This window comes from Netta rufina (genome assembly GCF_964035555.1).
Source record: "Netta rufina genome assembly, chromosome: 1".
NCBI lineage: Eukaryota > Metazoa > Chordata > Aves > Anseriformes > Anatidae > Netta > Netta rufina.
In genome coordinates, this window is record NC_140123.1 from 125,800,244 (window position 1) to 125,817,764 (window position 17,521).

At 46.4% G+C, this 17,521-nt stretch overlaps 2 protein-coding genes across 2 annotated transcripts; one reads left to right on the forward strand and one right to left on the reverse strand.

Annotated features, from left to right (window-relative positions):
* Positions 1–5,604: 5,604 nt before the first annotated feature.
* LOC311222345 (trypsin II-P29) lies at positions 5,605–8,798 on the reverse strand (the record flags this gene model as incomplete). The annotated part of the gene is made up of 5 exons (XM_084306600.1): positions 5,605–5,754; positions 6,155–6,291; positions 6,592–6,845; positions 7,418–7,580; positions 8,756–8,798. The coding sequence occupies 5 exons, from the start codon at positions 8,796–8,798 to the stop codon at positions 5,605–5,607; spliced, it is 747 nt and encodes a 248-aa protein (XP_084162726.1).
* A 4,160-nt stretch (positions 8,799–12,958) lies between these two features.
* LOC311207099 (trypsin I-P1) lies at positions 12,959–17,024 on the forward strand (the record flags this gene model as incomplete). The annotated part of the gene is made up of 5 exons (XM_084282998.1): positions 12,959–12,998; positions 14,173–14,338; positions 14,949–15,202; positions 15,977–16,113; positions 16,875–17,024. 5 exons carry the CDS (start codon positions 12,959–12,961, stop codon positions 17,022–17,024), a joined length of 747 nt encoding a protein of 248 aa, XP_084139124.1.
* Between the last annotated feature and the right edge of the window lie 497 nt (positions 17,025–17,521).

Here is a 17,521-nt window from a genome sequence, read left to right on the forward strand (position 1 = left end):
CACGTCCAATGTTGAGACAGTTGCATGGGCCACTGCTGTTTTGATGTATGCCTTAAAATCATAGAAACACAAGGTTGGAAAGGACCTATGAAATCATATAGTCCAACCATCTTCCTATCACCAATACTACCAACTAACTGGGTCTGTGAGAGACAATGCTTTCCCAGTGCTTCCCTGCTGTGTGTCTATTACCTGATATAAACAGTGAGTAGATCAGGGGCCCGAGAATTTCCTGAGGAGCAAATAGGTGAGTGCTCCCTGAGAACAAGGAATGCTGTGCTACACTCCTTGCTGAACAACTCCTGAAGTAAGAACATTGACTACCAGGGTGTGCAAGGCCCTTTCAGAAATGTCTTTTTTGGATTGCATTAAGTCAGGGTAACAAAGAAAGTTAGCCTCTTCAGAGCCCTCCCTATGCCCAGGGCAGGACTACAATTAACATAAGTATCTGTCATGCGTCTGTATCTCCCTAGTCAAGAAGAGTGTAACTTATTTTAGAGCAGAGCCTGGAAGCAAAGTAAAACTTACGCAGCTTGGTTGACCAGGAAGAAGCTAGGATCCTGGCATGACAGTGAGTGATCCATCCTGGCACTACAGAAGTCTCTCAGAAATTGTGGTAAAGCGGAGTATGGGAGGGAGGATCTAGCACAGATCATGCGCCCAGATGCTTCCCTGACCTTGCTCTTACCAGCTATTCTCTTCAGCCCCCACTCTTTTTGTTTGTTTGTTTGTTTGTTTTGTTTTTCCTGTGATCAGAAGAACTCCAAAATATACAACTCTATAGCCGTACTTTCTTAAAGATACCTTTTTGCTCTTCTCTGTGAACTTCCCTTTCTTTGAAGAAATGGTAAGTGCTAGGTTATGTAATAAAAGCTGAAGCAGAGAGGCGATGTCTGACGGGGGGACACCCTAGTGTCACTTCTCCCAGTCCTACCACACAAGAGTGATTAGCCCATCAAAGGTTCACCTGTACAATCAAAGAGACACGAGGCACAATGGGAGGTGGTTTTGTTATAAATTCCGAGTCAATTTAGCTGTATAAGATTTATTTATGGGGTCAATAAAAGGCAAGTAAACAGCGTTGGGTACGCAGGGAGCCTGGGCTCCTCCAACACACACACTAGTTACATCAGGCCGATGGTCTTTACGCTCCTAGGCTAATACATACTCATTACTACTTCTAGAAAAGGCAGAGTTATTATAACTAATTCAAGGAATCCGAACCCTCCCACTGGTGCATATATATCAGTCTCTGGTGGTCCCTCTGGGGGTCTCTTGTGCTGAAGGCTCATAGTCTTCCTCCCAGGCTTTTTCCTTGTCCTTCTCCTTTGTCCATCTAGGCTGGATATCAGAGACTTGCGCAGCATCCCATGCAAGCTTTGTCTTTTAGTCATCCTTCAGCTTTCCCCTTCTCCTTAATCTCTTGGCCAGATATCAGAGACTTGCGTCGTGTCCCATGCAATAGTCACAATAGTTAGCAGTTATGCTGAACCGCCCCCCCCAGATGTCAGAGACGGAAGGTTTCACCTGCAAGCCTTCTGTTGACACGAATTGCTGAAACATTCCTTACAATGGGAACCCAAATTTCAGAGCTGAAGAAACAGCTTGTTCAACCTCTACCCAGAGCTATCCCCAAAGAGCAATAAGCCCCATGGTCCAGCTGTGAAATCCATCTACATGAATCAAGGCGAGCAGCTCTCTGGATCACTTCTGGGTCTCATGGGTCTTACTGCCTACAGGCATGGAACATGCTAAGGGAATCAGGAGAACAGCACTTGGGGATTGCATCAGACTTAGGGGATGGTTATGTGAAGAACCAAAGGCAAGGCAATGGAGGGAGTTAGGTGATCTGGGGAGGAATGAATTCAGGGAAAAACGAGGAATAAAGGTATAGAAAGGGCAAGCTGCTAGTGAGTATGCTTGCCTGGCTATGCCCTATGCCTCTACCTGTCCCTTTCCTTTTATTAAGTTCTACTTCTAACAGTTTCCCTAAGTGAGGAACTCTGGTCTGTGTACATGTCCTTTGTGTTTGGGGGGCTATGTGTAACGAACTGTAGTCAGACCACAGACCACAGGTACCAGTGACTGGAGAGACCAGAGTGAGTGAACTTAAGCACTAGGAACTCGAAGAAGGCCACGGGTAAATGGGCCCATGTTTTTCTGATGCCAGCTACAGGAGCAAGGCAGGGTATGACAGTCTGTATGATTGCTAGTGAACATCAGGCTGGACTCCACGGAACGTAGGCAAAAAAAAACATGGGTGGTACATGTGTGTATGTATCTGATGGCAGGACTAGAGTGGGAACTGGAAAGCAAAGGGACCAGGGTTGTCCCAGGCAGCTGTTTGCAAAGCTGTCTCTGGTGGTTTTACTCAGGTGGGCAGCCTAGCTCCACCACAACCGCTCTCTGTGTTGTAGAAAATACAACACAGAGAACTCAAGGTCTGAGATGAGAAAGGTTTAATTAAAGGGAAAGGGAATGGGGAGGAAAAAAGAAAGAAAAGAAACAATAAGTCCGCGTGGAAGCACAGAGAGAGGAAAAAAAAAAAATCTCTACTTCCCATCAATGAGCGATATTCAGCCACATCCTGGGAAGCCTCAAAACGCGCAGTGGTTGTTCAGGAGGAACAGCCCCCTCCCCCACGAGAGCCCCCCTTTTTATTGCTGAGTGTGACATCAGGTGTTATGGAATATCCCTTTGGTTGGTTTAGGTCAGCTGCTTCGGCAATGTTCCCTCCCCATCACTTGCCCACCCCCAGCCTGCCGGCTCTTGGGGGCTTGGAAGGAGTCCTGATGCTGTGCCAGCACTACGCAGCAATAGACACAACACTGGAGTGCTCTCAGTGCTGTTCCAGCTACGAGTGCAGAGCACAGCACTGTGTGGGCTGCTGCAGGGAAAATGTGACTCCAGCTCAGACAGACCCAACACAGTGTCTCTGTGATTGTGCTTGGGGGCTCATAGGACCAGGTACCAGTGAAAGCAGAGACTGGAATCCAGGGGCAGCTACTGGCCAGACAAAGTGTCTGACCACAGCTATAGGAAAGATGCAAATTGTACTTATAGATGTCCATATTTCCCCAAAACGAACCTTGCTTGTGGGCAGAACATGAAAAGGCTCCAAAGAAGGTGTGGTTCCATGTACATGGTTCCATGAACATGGTGGTAGAGCAGGAGAAGTGTGGACAGCTACATGCAGCGTATGTAGATACTCACAGTCACTGCTCAGTGTGTTTCCCCACCCAGAAATCAGGCATGCGCTTCTTGCCTTGGTAAAAAGATGAGCAGACAAGTGTATATAAAAAATCCAACAAAACGAAAATCCAACCAAAATAAAACCCACAGCCAAACAAACAGCCAAATCACAAAAGAAAAAAAGAAAAATGATGCTGGTTTTGTTGGTGTGAATGTGAGTGTGAGTCTATGCTGATCTGTGTGCTTGGCTGCAAATGTAGGTATGCATGTGTTGTGTTGCAGGAAGCACGGTCGAAAGCACGACAGACACCAGTAGAGCCAGATCATGCTCCATTTTATTGCCCGAATAGACTGACTTTTATAGTGAACTTAACAGGGGCGGACAGTGTCTCACACATGATTATTGGTCAAAAGCACTCAGACAAACAACTACAAGAAAACAACCCCCTTGTGATTAGCAGTCACGTAGACCTTGTCCTTGAAGACAGATGCTGGTAACAATATTTTTCTAAATTCCTCAATTGGGCAATGTGGGAACACTGTCATGGGAACTTCTCATAGTTGCCCTGGTAGCTTGGTTTGCTCAGCTGCAGCAAGCCATGGGATTTTTGCTGGTTCAAAAAATCCCTCAACAGCGTTGCATGTATGAGTTCCTACTGAGAACACATTCTCAGCCTTGCTACTGGCTGGGCCTGGGTGTGTGAGGCCATGGCAGCCACCCCTCTGTCGGGCTACCAGTTTCAGCTCTACCCAACAGTAAGTCTTGGGGAAAGCAGTGAGATCGCCCCTTAATAAAAAGGAGACTATCGGGAGGGTCAGGGCTCACCTGACTGGAGACAATTCTTGCAGAAACCTTTCCACTCGACTCTCCACCACTCGACTCTCCACCTCACCACCCTTGCAGGAATCTTGCACTTTTCCCAGTCTCTCCTCAGCCTCTCTCTTTTTTTCCTCGCAAGCTCCCCATCCCAGATTCTCACAAGAAAGAGGCAGTTTCTAGGTTTGGAGAGGCTAAAGTTGCTCTGTACTGGCCCAGTTTACACTGCCTTAGGGTGCTTTGGGGGAGGTTTCTCTTCCACCCTCTATAGATCATGTGTTGCATGAGATGGGTTAAATGTACACTTTAAAACTGGGACTCCCCAGTCCTCTATGTCCTTTTGGAGGCCAAAGCTTCTGCCAAGGCGGCGATGTCCTTTCAGGGCCCAAAGCTTATGCCAAAGTGGCTGTTGAGGGTGGCTGAAGAGGCGCAAGGGTGGCTGAAAAGATGCAGCAGAGCCAGCAGAAGCAGTGGCAAGCTATTTCAATCAGGTGTCACCGCTATTTCATGGCCACTCAACAGGTGATCAGTTCCAACGCAGTTGCCTACTGCAGAGGAGCAGCAAGAGGGCGCTTTTCTGCATTGAGGCCGCTCAAGGCTTCTGAGGCAGCCACCACGACCCAGCCGCCCTCATGAGGCTGCCTCATGAGGTGCGGGCGGAGCCAGCAGCTCTCCCTATCATACAAAGGCAGCCCCTAGGAAGCATGAGCAACCAGGCAGGAAGCACTCACTGAAGTGCTTGCCAAAACCACTATGGAACCCCAGACTGAGTGCCTGCCCAAAGATGTGGCTGTTCAGGTCTCTGGCTGCAGGGAGTGCCTGAGCCTGCTGCTGCCAATGGTGGGTGAGAGATACTGCCTGCGTGAGGTGCGAGCGGGTAGAGGATGTGATCAGCCTGGTGGCAGAGCTCAAGAAGGAGGTTAAGGACTATCAGGGAGTGTGAGCAGGAGTTGGGCTGGTGGAGTCGCTCCCTATCACGCCTGAGAGAAAGGCACTGGGGCAACGCACCCAAAAGAGTGGTGGACCTCCCACCCTGTTCTTGTCGGGCAGATGGAGGGGGCCTGAGAGATGGAGAGGAATGGATACTGGTCCCTGTTTGGCATCGCAGGCGACCCCATCCCTACCCGCCTCTCGACCCCAAGTGCCCTTACACACTAGATTTGAGGCCCTGGAGTGCAAGGGACAGGGTGGTGAGGATGTGGGGGAAAGGCCACACAGGACGCTGTCTCAGGCAAGGACGTCACCTCCGCTCCTCAAGACTCCCTCCACCAAGAAAGAAAGAAGGGTAATGGTCAAAGGCGACTCCCTTCTGAGGGACAGAGAGGGCCTGCAAGCTCCCCATTGCAGATTCTCACAGCCCAACAGCTCTAGGGTGCTGCTCCCAGTGCACACACCTGAACCGGAACAACATGGAAGGTTCAGGAGGAGCTGGTGGAAGGCTGCAGGGAACCCCACTTGTCTCTGATGAGCTACAGTCCCCAAAGTAAATGTCTGTAAGGCTCTTTAAGTTAGATATTTATTTGTGCTGTTGTCTTCTTAGGGAAAGCATTAGGGCAGGAGGGTAGTGGCCAAGGAGCCAGGTGGTTGTCAAGGTATCAGTAGGCTGCAATGGTCTCTTGGATCCAATCAACATAATTGCAGACCTTGGTGTAGACACCGGGATAACCTTTCAGAGCACACCCGATTCCCCATGACACAATGCCCTGGAGTTCTCCGTTGCACACAACTGGTCCACCTGAGTCACCCTGAAGGGGAAAATTTAGAGGCACAAGATGATTTAAAAGCAGAATCTCACCCAGAAAGTTTTTGACTTGGCACAAAGAATCCAGGGAATGCAAAACAAAGCGCAGCAGGCCCTGATATGGGAGCACAGAGAGATACCCCCCCTTGCTTGCTGGCCTCCTCTAGCCCCCCAAAATTCACTGGTACCATGCTCAGTGCCAACCAGCAGATGCGGCTGGGCCTGCTATTTTCAGTGAAGTCCACCCTGCACCCAAAGCGTGCTGCAAAGGGTGCGTCAGAAGAGAGCACCTGGCGAGGAGGAAGCTGAAGCTAAGCAGGCTGCCAAGCTCCAGTGTATACCGTGCAGCCTGGCGCACCCTGGCAGTGTGTGGCCCAGGGCTCTGCGCAGACATCAACTCCTACCTGGCATGAGTCTTTCCCACCCTCCAGGAATCCTATGCAGATCATGTTGCTGGTGATTTCACCCGGGTAAGCATCTTGGCACTCTTGGTTACTCAGAATTGGCGCTTGCAGGCACTGGAGGAGTTCAGGGTAATTGGCTGCCGGGAGAGCAGTAACAGTTTTAGGTTTTGTCTTGGGACTCAGTACTGTCAGTGAACAGAAAGACCAACGACCTATATGCGAGAGCCATCCAGCAGAGCAGGGTAAAGTAAAACAGTGAAGTGCATTGTAGATTGAGACACACTGGCAGGGCAGCGTGAAGTCAGGGCAGCGTGGAGGACTTGCGGGCACAACAAGAAAAGGCTGCAAAGAAGGGGCGAACTGTACATGGGTCTCACAAGCATGGTGGTAGAGCAGGAGAAGTGTGAAAGCTACATGCGGTGTGCGTAGATACTCACTGCCACTGCTCAGTGTGTTTCCCCAGCCCGAAATCAGGCACTCCGTCCCTGCCTTGGCACAAGAGGTGGGCAGGGCTATGGGTTGAACGTCGGCACTGTAGTCCACGGTGAAAGCCAGCTTGATCAACATAATGTCATTATTAAGGGTTCTTGAACTGTAGTTAGGATGGCGAATGATTACGGAAGAACTCCTGACTACTTCACTGTCTTCCTGCACATCAATGTTGTACTCTCCCAGCCTCACTTGTATACGGCTGCAGAGAAAAGCAGCAGTTAGCCATGGGTAGAACAACTGGCTGCCACGTGGGGACCGGCAGACACTTGAAAGCGAGTAAGGGAGTGCTGTGCTAATCAATGGTTTGTGTGTCACGCAGCTCTAGGAACTTCATGATTTCATGGAAGACTGAGTTGGGAGAGCATTGCCAGATAGACAAGAAAGGGAGATTCAGTTTCCTGTTTCTCCCTCTGCACAGAAGTGTGCCCTAAACTCAGGACGAGGGAGATCCATGGAGAAAGTCTGGAGGAATGACAAAGAAGAAAGCGGTAATGGTAAGCCCCATGGACGTGTAAATGTAGACTGAATGGCATGTTAGGATGCACAGAAAAGGATGCTATGAGTGCAGGAATACTGGAAAGACCATGTAACACAGCAGGACTGAGGCTAGGATTTCTCCTTTGGCTTCAGGTACACCATGCATTGCCCCGCCCCTGTCCCTCCCCCCATGCATGCATGGTCTTCTCTTGAGAGGCACCGGAGTTCTGGATGCGGTGGGTTTGTAAGATTTGAGCAGAATCCACCCGGATACACAACCCAAGCCATACGTACGATTTGTAGCAGTGAGCAGCTGACAGGACCCACTGGTTGTTGATGAGGGATCCTCCACAAAAGTGATAGCCAGCATTCAGGGACACCTGGTAGGGAACTGAATGCTCTGGGCAGTTGTAGCCTCCTACAATCTTGTCATCATCAGCAGCTCCAGGGAAAGCAACTGAGGAAAAGAGAATTGGGTTTCACAGCACCATGCCTGAATCCGTTCTCTTTAAGCATAGCAGCAGCCAGTGAGCTACAGAGAAGGAGCAAGAACCAAGACAGCTTGAAACTTCAGAAGTCTCCAGGCAACTCCTGAAATATCCTGCTGAGTTCTTTCTGCACTACTCTGAAACACCAGGCTTTGTCTGTACCACCTGAAGTCAGGAAGAGAACAGGAGAGCACAAGCTGCCAAAGAACCTCATAAATGAATTGTACGCAGCCTTCACTGTGTTCCTTCCGGGGCACCTTTGGGTTGGGATGAGACAGCTGTGCCATGGTAGAAAGAGTATGTAAAACGGGCAAACGCAGTTGAGAGAACTTCTTCATTTGCAGGGGTGAGACAAGGAGTGAGCAAGAGAGGTAGAAAAACTTGGTAGTGAAGGATTCAGAGAGAACACAAAGGCTCCACAGAGTTGGAGGATGATGTCATAGCAGAATGTAAGAAAGAAGATATTTGTTGGAGCCAACAGAACGGTGGTCTCCAGCATTTTTGATTCCATAACCCTATCAGTAAAACACCTTCCCACAGCCCTGACATATGTCTATTTGTTCATTTCGAAGTTACGTACTTGCCCTACTGAACTTCGAATGTTTTCCTCCCACACTGTAATGCACAACCCCAGAGGTGCATGCACCCCATTTTAGAACCCACTGCACTAGAACATTGCAGGCTGGGATCCTGCCTCTGACCATCCATTACAGATGCAAGGAGCAGAAGATGACTTCATAAACCACAATGGACTTCTCTTTCACAAATGTGTTGCCTGACCATCCGTCCCATCCTCTTCCCCTCTAACTCACCTTCACCCCCCCCAAATTTTAACAGGCCATGTCCTTTGCTGTTTTTGAACCTGCCAAAATGCCCAGCTGTCTTTCATACTCCCTAATTCTTGTAGACAAGGAGACAGCAAGCCCTGCATTGTTTTATGCACCCTTGTCTTGTCCTACCTTCTCCACGTCTCTAGGAGGCTGAGAGTCTATGTCTCTGACATGGGTGGAAATTGAGGAAGAACAGAATGTCATGCTACTGGGGAAAGAGAAAGGCCAGTAGAGAGGACAAGGCAAGAGCCTGTGAGAGAAGGTTTGCTCAGGTGTGCAGGTAGCTAGACGATCAGTATCATTAGAGAACGTACCAGCGGCTCCCAGGCAGGAGAGAAGGAGGAAGAGAGAATGCATGGTGCCTCCACGACCAACTCTGTGATGTGGATGAGGACTAGCCTCAGAAACTCCTCTGCTTTATGCTCCTGGAGAGCTTTATCTTTGTCAGCCCATGGTCTCTCCAGCTTTCCCTTTCCCAGGATCTTGCATCAGACTGGACGAATTTACCTATTTTATCTGAGTACAGCAATGACACAGCTGACTGAAATACCTGAACTAGGAGAACATATTTCTAGAAATGCAAGCTGTCATTGCCAGACCACTGATAATACCCAACACGGCTGCTCTCCATTTAGCAACTCTCCTTTCTCCTTTCTCCCATGCCCCTGGAGCCACCAGCATTCTGCTGCAGTGCCACTGCACTCAATGAGAGAATTGTTTGCAGCTGGAGAGTTGGACTCACCCCAGGAGTTTATGTTTGGAAAGAGCCCGAATAATGGGCCTGTGGGATGTTCACCCACAGTGAGCAGAAGAGGGCATTTACATTCCACGGAGAGCTTCCTCATCTTAGAGAAAGAGGAAGAGGTGGGAGGGAGGGAGGGAAGATGTTCTAATTTGAACCTGAACACAAAGGAGTCAGTTCATCCTTCAGAGTTCCCGACAAGCAGCCTGAATTCTTTTCTGATGGGGCCTGTCTCCTGGATGATCTCTGAGTTGTCCATTTGAGATCTGTTTGTGCCATGAGCTCCAGCACTATTGCACTATTGCGCCTAGAGGTGTGCCCTCTTGATTACTGGGATTCACAGAGAATAGGTAGGGACTCGGATGCAGTACTTTCACTATATGTCTCTCATCAAGGACTTAGGAACAAGGATCCAGAACATCTGCTGCAAGCTCTGGCATTAGTCCGGGAAGGGTCAGGAGTGTCTGCTGCTTGACGTAATAAAGTAGCACAGAGACTGTCTAAGAGACTTTTTCCCTCAAAGGAGATTACCAACCCAGCCCCCTGCGATGTCATATATGCCTTTGAGAGTGGATGATCTGTTTTTTAAACTGCTAAAGTATAAAAAAAAAAAAAAAAAAAAAAAAAAACAGAGAGAGAGGGAGTCTTGTGTTTTAGTGTGGGTTTCCTGAGGCCTCGGGAGGAAGTGGGTACAGAGAGGCCCCACCTGGGGTGCAGAGTGCTGCTTGAAGGATGTGCTGTTTTGCAGCTCCTTTTTGACTGACTGCCTACAGTACTAGTGTCCCATGTACCAATGCCGAGGTGCCTGACATTCACGTGAGTAGACCAGACCACAGCTTTGCCCACATACCATGTGCTTCCACACGGGGGGTGACAGTTCCTTCCCTGGGTCTTGAAGGGAGCCTTAAAAGGGGGAGGTGGGTTAGGGAAATTGCAAGCCTAGTTAGGCAGCGCTCTGGCCAAGATGTATTCAGTTTCTGCCCACAGCTGGCTGTCACGATGGATGCACCATGTGAGAGCAGCCTTTTGCGGTTTCCGTTCTCGGGACATGCAGTTTTGCCATCAAGAGGTGCCTTAGTCCTGCTCAGAACTGTACGCGTTCCTGTGGCAGTTAAGAGGTGTGTGGAGCAGGTGGCTAAAAGTGTCTGCCAGGGCACATTGTTACTTGTGAAGCTGCCAAGGGGCTGCCCTCTCCACAGTGGATTGAATGCCTGGTGCCCTGGGTATGCTTCCTCCCACCTGGACTGGTGTCAGCCTCCCATGTCCATTGCCAGAGGCTGGGCTCTCCTCCCTCAACAGCCAACCTTTTCTTACCACACTCTCTCTCTGCTTGGTGCCACGGTAGGGCCTGCTGTGGGGATAGTGGCCCAGAACACGGCTGTGCTGCCGCAGCACTAGTCCTGAGAAGTATCTGCTGCCTTTTACTAACCACGCCAGCAGTGCCTCAATTCTTAATGCCGACCTGTGTGTTTGTATGTCTGAAGGGTTTTTGTCTTCAAAAATGCTAGGTGCTGCTGCATTGTTTTACTTGACCCTCTTCCCTCCAAAGAGTCCCGGTTCCATTAACTTACTTTGCCCTTGTGTTCCTTCTGATCTTCCTCTGCCCCTCTCCAATCTGTCTCACAGTTTTCAGAGACTTTGTCTCCCATTCTGGCAAGGTGGGGATTTTATGTTAGTGCTCAACCCCCTCACGATACCGTGTGATCACTCGCAGCACAGAAATACGTGGCTGCATCCTTGCGTGTCACATTCTTGATAGTCATAACAGAGAGTTCACTGTTGTCTCTGCTGATCTCAAACTTGGCCTCACTGTAACCTTCCGCATAAGATTTCTGCAACCACAGAGAAGTGCTGGCTACTAGCTTAAGGCCACTCCCTGGAGGCTGCTGGTACCAGAACATATAGGCAAGTTGGTGGCTATCATTCTGGTAACAGGAGATGTCCACAGTCTCTCCAGCTCTCTTGAGGGTTTCCTCTGGCCATTGTGTGATGAGATTTCTGACCCCAGCACCTGCATGATTCAGAGAGAAAAAGTGGAAAGGAGAAGTATGGACAGTGGCCAAAAATGGCCCTTCACCTCACACCAGTCCAGCATGGCCTGGATCATGCTGCAGATGGATCTGTTGTCTCTCACCGGGCAGAAGAGCAAGCAAAATGGTCAGCATGGTTAGGAGCAGCTGTTCCAGAACAGTGTGCATTAAGAGAGAAGAGGCTAGAGACTGATGCCCCTCCCCATGCTCTGATTTGTCCATGAAGCATGGTCGGAGGAGGGAGAAGAAACTTGCTATGTAAACTAGCATAAATAAATGTGCAAAATAGGAACGGGAGATAGCCTTTGTAGCCTGTAAGTTACCAAAATCAGTTATCAGATTTTTCATGAGAAACAACATTTAAAATGCCTGATGACAGCCATTCTCTATTGCAGTGGTATGTCGTTATGCATGAAATTAAAAGTCCACAGCAGAATCAAAATAAACACTATTTCAGCGTGGAAATGATTTGCCCTATTTGTGTTTGATGCACTTAGATTGTTCTGATACTTTCTACCATGCTTACTACCATTAACATTATAAATCCTTTTCCAGAAGATATCTCTAATCCTTATTTGTTTTTCATATTAAGAGTTTTTGTAAGAAAACTGTATGCTTATTAAAGCCCAAGAAAATTAATCCAATAGTGTGGAGTATTCCCCGATACCCCATAAAAAGATAATTTTAATTTAGTCTCTCATACTATTTTAGCATCACAAAGTATATTACTTCTGTTAATGGATACTTGAGATTTTCTGATGTCTTTCAGGAACTGGCATGGCAGCTGCTTGGAAAATTGTTAATTGCCTAACACATTAAGCTTTAAGGAGCTCATTATCGTAAAAGAAATTATCACACATTCAGAGAAGAATCTCAGGAAATCTCATTATTTGTGATCACAGTATTTTTGTTCACATACATTATATCCATAAATATCAATTTATACGGAAATTTTTCTGTGCAAAAGCCACTATATGTAGAATATTCCAAAATGAAATAGAAAATGTGATTCACTGCTTAATCTATTATGATCATTCAGATTAGATGAGAAAAATGCTTTCAAAGAAAACTGGTGAGCATTCCCACATTTGGAAAATTTAACTTAAGAAGTGGTGGATGATACAGAATAGCTTTCTCATACTCTCTTACTGAAATTACTGATGAATAATTTTTAGTAAGCACTCTGTATAGATGAGAAGACAAGATAATTAAGGAAATTATTTTTTTAAAGTAAACTTAAGAAAACACAAAGTTTCACTTTTGTTTGTTTGTTGTTTGTTTGGTTGGTTTGTTTACTTGGTTGTTTTTTGTTTTTAAAATAAATGTAAATTGTCCTATAGTTTTTTACCTACAATATTCAGCTTATGGAAAAAGCATATGTTCTTAAAAATGACTTCATAAATGCAGAGGAATCTCAAAGGTTTGCTATCAACAAGTGCTGCATACAAAAGTGAGAAGGACAAACAAATACACAACTTCCAAAGCCAAAATATATTTTTATACTGAAGGTTACTCTTTGAAATAATTTAAGAGAGCTATCTTAAGAAAGGTTTGTGCTTAGCTGATAAGTTATTTTTACCTTCTGCCTCTTCCTTTTAATATCTGCATTTGGATCTTCAAATTTTCCACTGTGTATTTTTCCCTGGAGAAAACCTTGGGCCACAGATAAGGCCATTTCAGAAAATATATTTCCAGCAGGTTACATTTCCAGTCCACCAGTCTGGGCTTGAGGCTGTGTCAAGATCATGAAATACATACTGTTTGTCGCCTTTGTTGGTGTGGCTGGTGAGTATATTTTTAAATTTACTTTTGTAATGTATAATGAAGCTTATTTCTGAAGAAATTTACAAGGTAGTCTCTTGTGAAAAAGTTAAGTCCAATTACACCTTGCAAAAGTTTTAAGAAAGAGCACTGCAACTTCTTTTGACTGCTACATATCTGTTCAGGATAGTTTGTTTCACAGACTGCGGAATGAATGCCCTCATAAGGGTTCTTGACCCAGGAATATTGAAATTAATATATAGTTTCAATAACTGACTTTATAAATTCATGACCGTCAAGAAAAATGAAGTACAAAGATAATATGTCTTGCTCAGGAAGTCCTGCTGTTGTTATTTCTTGGAATACCGAGGAGTGTTCCAAGGAAATACCACTGCAGACTTATCCTGTACTTTGACTCAGTCTGCTATTGACTACTCCTGCAGACAGGATTTTGCTGGGTCTGGCAGGGATGGAGTTAACTTTCCTTGCAGTAGCCCATACAGTGCTGTGCTCTGCACTTGTAGCTTGAACAGCACTGGTATCACACCAGTGTTTTGTGTATTGCTGCACAATACTGGCACCACATCAGGACTCCCTCCAAGCCCCCAAGAGCCAGCAGGCTGGGGGTGGGCAAGTGATGGGGAGGGGACATTGCCGGGGCAGCTGACCTAAACCAACCAAAGGGATATTCCATAACACCCGATGTCACGCTCAGCAATAAAAGGTGGGAAAGGGGAAGGAGAGGGGATGGCTCTTGTTGTGGAAGCGTCTCCTCCCAAACAACCACTATGTGTATTGAGGTGCTGCTTCCCAGGGCCTGCTTCCTGCTTCCCCTCATCTTTGAAGAGAGGGCATGAGAGTGCGGCCGTGGTGGAACTGTGCTACCCACCTGAGTAAAACCACCACAAGGATCCTGGGACAAACAGACCCTTGATCCTGTCCAACAAAAACATTTCTGTATTCTTAGTTTCAGCCTGGGACCAGCAGCCAGTGCTTTAGATGCAAATAGATGAGCTACCAATCTAAGTTCAATCAGCTTATTATAGGGAACAGTAAACAAATGTCTGTTAGACTTGCCCACCACTGCCACTGTGCGTTTTAATAGGACCAGAGCCTACAAAAGAGATGCTTCAGGCAATCACAGCACCACAAAGTTCCTTATGTCAGATGTTTACATATGCTACTTCTTATCTCCCAGTTGCCTTCCCCATCAGTGATGATGATGATGACAAGATTGTGGGAGGCTACACCTGTACAAAGAACTCTGTTCCATATCAGGTGTCCCTGAATTCTGGGTATCACTTCTGTGGAGGTTCTCTCATCAGCAGCCAGTGGGTCCTGTCAGCGGCTCACTGCTACAAGTCGTGAGTGGAAAAAATATATTCTTCCATAACCTATTTCTTCCAGTTCACTTTTAACAGTGAGATTCTAATATGTATGAGATTCAAATATGCAACTGACCCTGTTCTGACAGGAGACAATCAGGGAATAGATGGTTCATTCAGAAAGCTGGGCTGGGGCATCATATGGGGTTTTCCATTTTTCCAAATGTTTCTGTGAATGCAGGTTACTTTCTGAAATGACAATGTGATTATCTAACAACAATTTATGGGCTGTGGTCTCTTGTAAATTGCATTAATCTTATTACGACTTAGTTACTGGAGAACAAGAAGAGGAATGACCTCTTGGTGGTACCAGTTTGTCTTTTTCCAGAAGGTTTGTATAAGGCACTATAATATATTCAATTTGACCCAGCTCAGAAAAGTAATCCTTCCTGAATTCACCAGCTGAACTGGGTGTGCATAAGATCTCACTGAGGATGCCCAGGAGCTATTGCAGGACAATAAAGGTACCCTGAGTGAAAAAAGCTACTACTTTAATGATGTTGAAGCTAGTGCATACAGTGACAGGGAGGATTCTACAAACTACAATGTCAGTAACTGTAAAGTACATGACATTCTTTATCTTTTCCAGTTCCATCCAAGTGAAACTTGGGGAACACAACCTGGCAACCCAAGAAGGCACTGAGCAGACCATAAGTTCATCTAAAGTCATCCGCCACTCTCGCTACAACGCCTACACGCTGGACAACGACATTATGCTCATCAAACTTTCCAAAGCAGCCACACTCAACTCCTATGTCAACACAGTTCCTCTTCCTACCAGCTGTGTGGCCACTGGCACCACATGCCTAATCTCTGGATGGGGCAACACACTCAGCAGTGGCAGTGAGTGCTCAGAGAGAATGTACAGCATTCTGAGGGCCATTCTAAGACCTCACAATTAGGTCCAAACAGTACAGGGTAAAGAACAGAATATTGCTGCAGGTTAGGCCTTTTTGAGGAATGACTGTAAATGATCTGTGTAGGACAGTAACCATTTAAATGCTCTAACGGCAAGCCTGGTCCTTCCTCTTGTTCTATGTTATGAAAATGGAATTATTTAGGTCATCCAAGTGCCCTTCACTAGGATGCCAAATTACCATACATTATGTGCCTTGGCACTATGCAGTGCCAAGCGCTAGCAATTTAGCTAATGTTAATAGAGTTGCCAGTTCTCTGAGAACATGATAAAAATGTGTTCATATAAAATTGCTACAAGAGAGCTCCACTCTCTTACACCAATAGTCAGAAGTGCAGATGGTGGCTGCTATCTAATTCTCTGAAAACCACCAAACCTACACCAGAGGAGAGGATGCTTTTCCTCAGACCCATGTTTTCTCCAACATATGCACTAAAGGAATAGCTCTTAGTTCCACACTTGCCAGTTGATGGTTTTCTAGATATCACAAATGTTTATGTAGCTGAAATGTAGAACAGTGGACCCATGAGCAGAATCTCTTCCACCTAGATAGAATCCAGGCTGTGATTTTCCTACAGAGGAAAAATGAGGACTAATAAATTAAGGTGTTGAGCAATGACTTTTCTGAGAAGAAAGATGGCTTCTCCAGGCTCTGAAATCAAATCAGACATGTCATCAGACATTTCTCTATTTTCTTGTAGGTCTGTATCCAGATAACTTGCAGTGCCTGAAAGCTCCTGTACTCTCCTCAAGCCAGTGCAGCAGTGCCTACCCCGGCCAAATTACTAGCAACATGATATGTGTAGGATACCTGGAAGGAGGGAAAGACTCCTGCCAGGTAAAACATCTGCCTCTCCTACCTGTATCTCTCCTGCAGTTTGCTAGTGGAAGAGGATATCATGTTAGAGAAGCTGCTATCCTCAGTGGCATGTTTGAACCCTGTTTTTTGACTAACAGTGGAGGCTTAGGGTAGAGGTTACTTACTGAGCAGGTTAGGTTTTTCATTCAATTTGTCCTTCTTGGGCATTTTCTTTTGTTGTTGATGAGTTGTTTTGTTTTTGTTTTGGGGACGTGATGCACCTCTCTGGCTTAATTCTCCACAAGCAGAGTATGCCACCTTCTGCACTTTAGGCCTCTGAAAATGGAGGAGTGCTGCACCACAGAATCAATAATAATCACAGTGGATATAGAGCTTAGGATGCAAAGGTTGCTTTTGGACTCACTAAAAATGAAATATCCAGTATGTCAATCTCCAAGAAGTCTGGTAAATGAACACAACTGGCAATTGCTCTGCGTGTTACTTATGCCTAACTCCAGGGAAATATTTGACAGGATAATGTGTAAAACACAAATTTCCTGAGCATCAACCAAGAACTGCATCTGTGAAAAACAGGCAGCTTACTCACTCTTAGCTATGCTAAGCTAAAGTAAGGCACACTAGCATCAAGTCTAGAGTGGTAATCTGAAATGATGATTGTAGAGTTTCTGTGTGAAAAAGGCCCAGCAGAGCTCTCCAGAATTTCAGTGTTTTCTGAGACATCTGGCTTATTGTTTATGCTGAAAATGTTTGCTGAATGTCTGTATCATTTATCTGCATAGGGGGATTCTGGTGGTCCAGTAGTCTGCAATGGGCAACTCCAAGGTATTGTTTCCTGGGGCATTGGATGTGCACAGAAAGGCTATCCTGGAGTTTACACTAAGGTTTGCAATTATGTCTCCTGGATCCAATCAACTATTGCTGCCAACTGAGACACTGTCTTCTATGTGACCTGCTTTTTCTCCTCATCATTTTCTTCTGTTTTAGAATTGGACATACAAAACTTATCAAAAAATAAAGGCTTTCAGGCAGACCTTCTTTGTGCAGAGTTCCTCTGGGTACTTCCATGGGTTATCATGTAGAGGACAGAGACACAGAACACTCTGGGGAAATGTATGGGGTCTGGCAGGGGTGGACTTAACTTTCACTACAGTGACCCATACAGTGCTGTGGCTGCACTTGTAGCTAGAACAGCATTGGTATCACACCAGTGTTTTGTCCATTGTTGACCAATACTAGCACAGCATCAGGACTCCCTCCAAGCCCACAACCTGCAAGAATGAGCAGGCTGGGGGTGGGCAAGAGATGGTGAGGAACATCACCAGAACAGTTGTCCTAAACTGACCAAAAGGATATTCTATACCATATGATGTCACACTTGGCAATAAAAGGTGGGAAAGGAGAAGCGGGGAGTGGCAGGGCTCTTGTT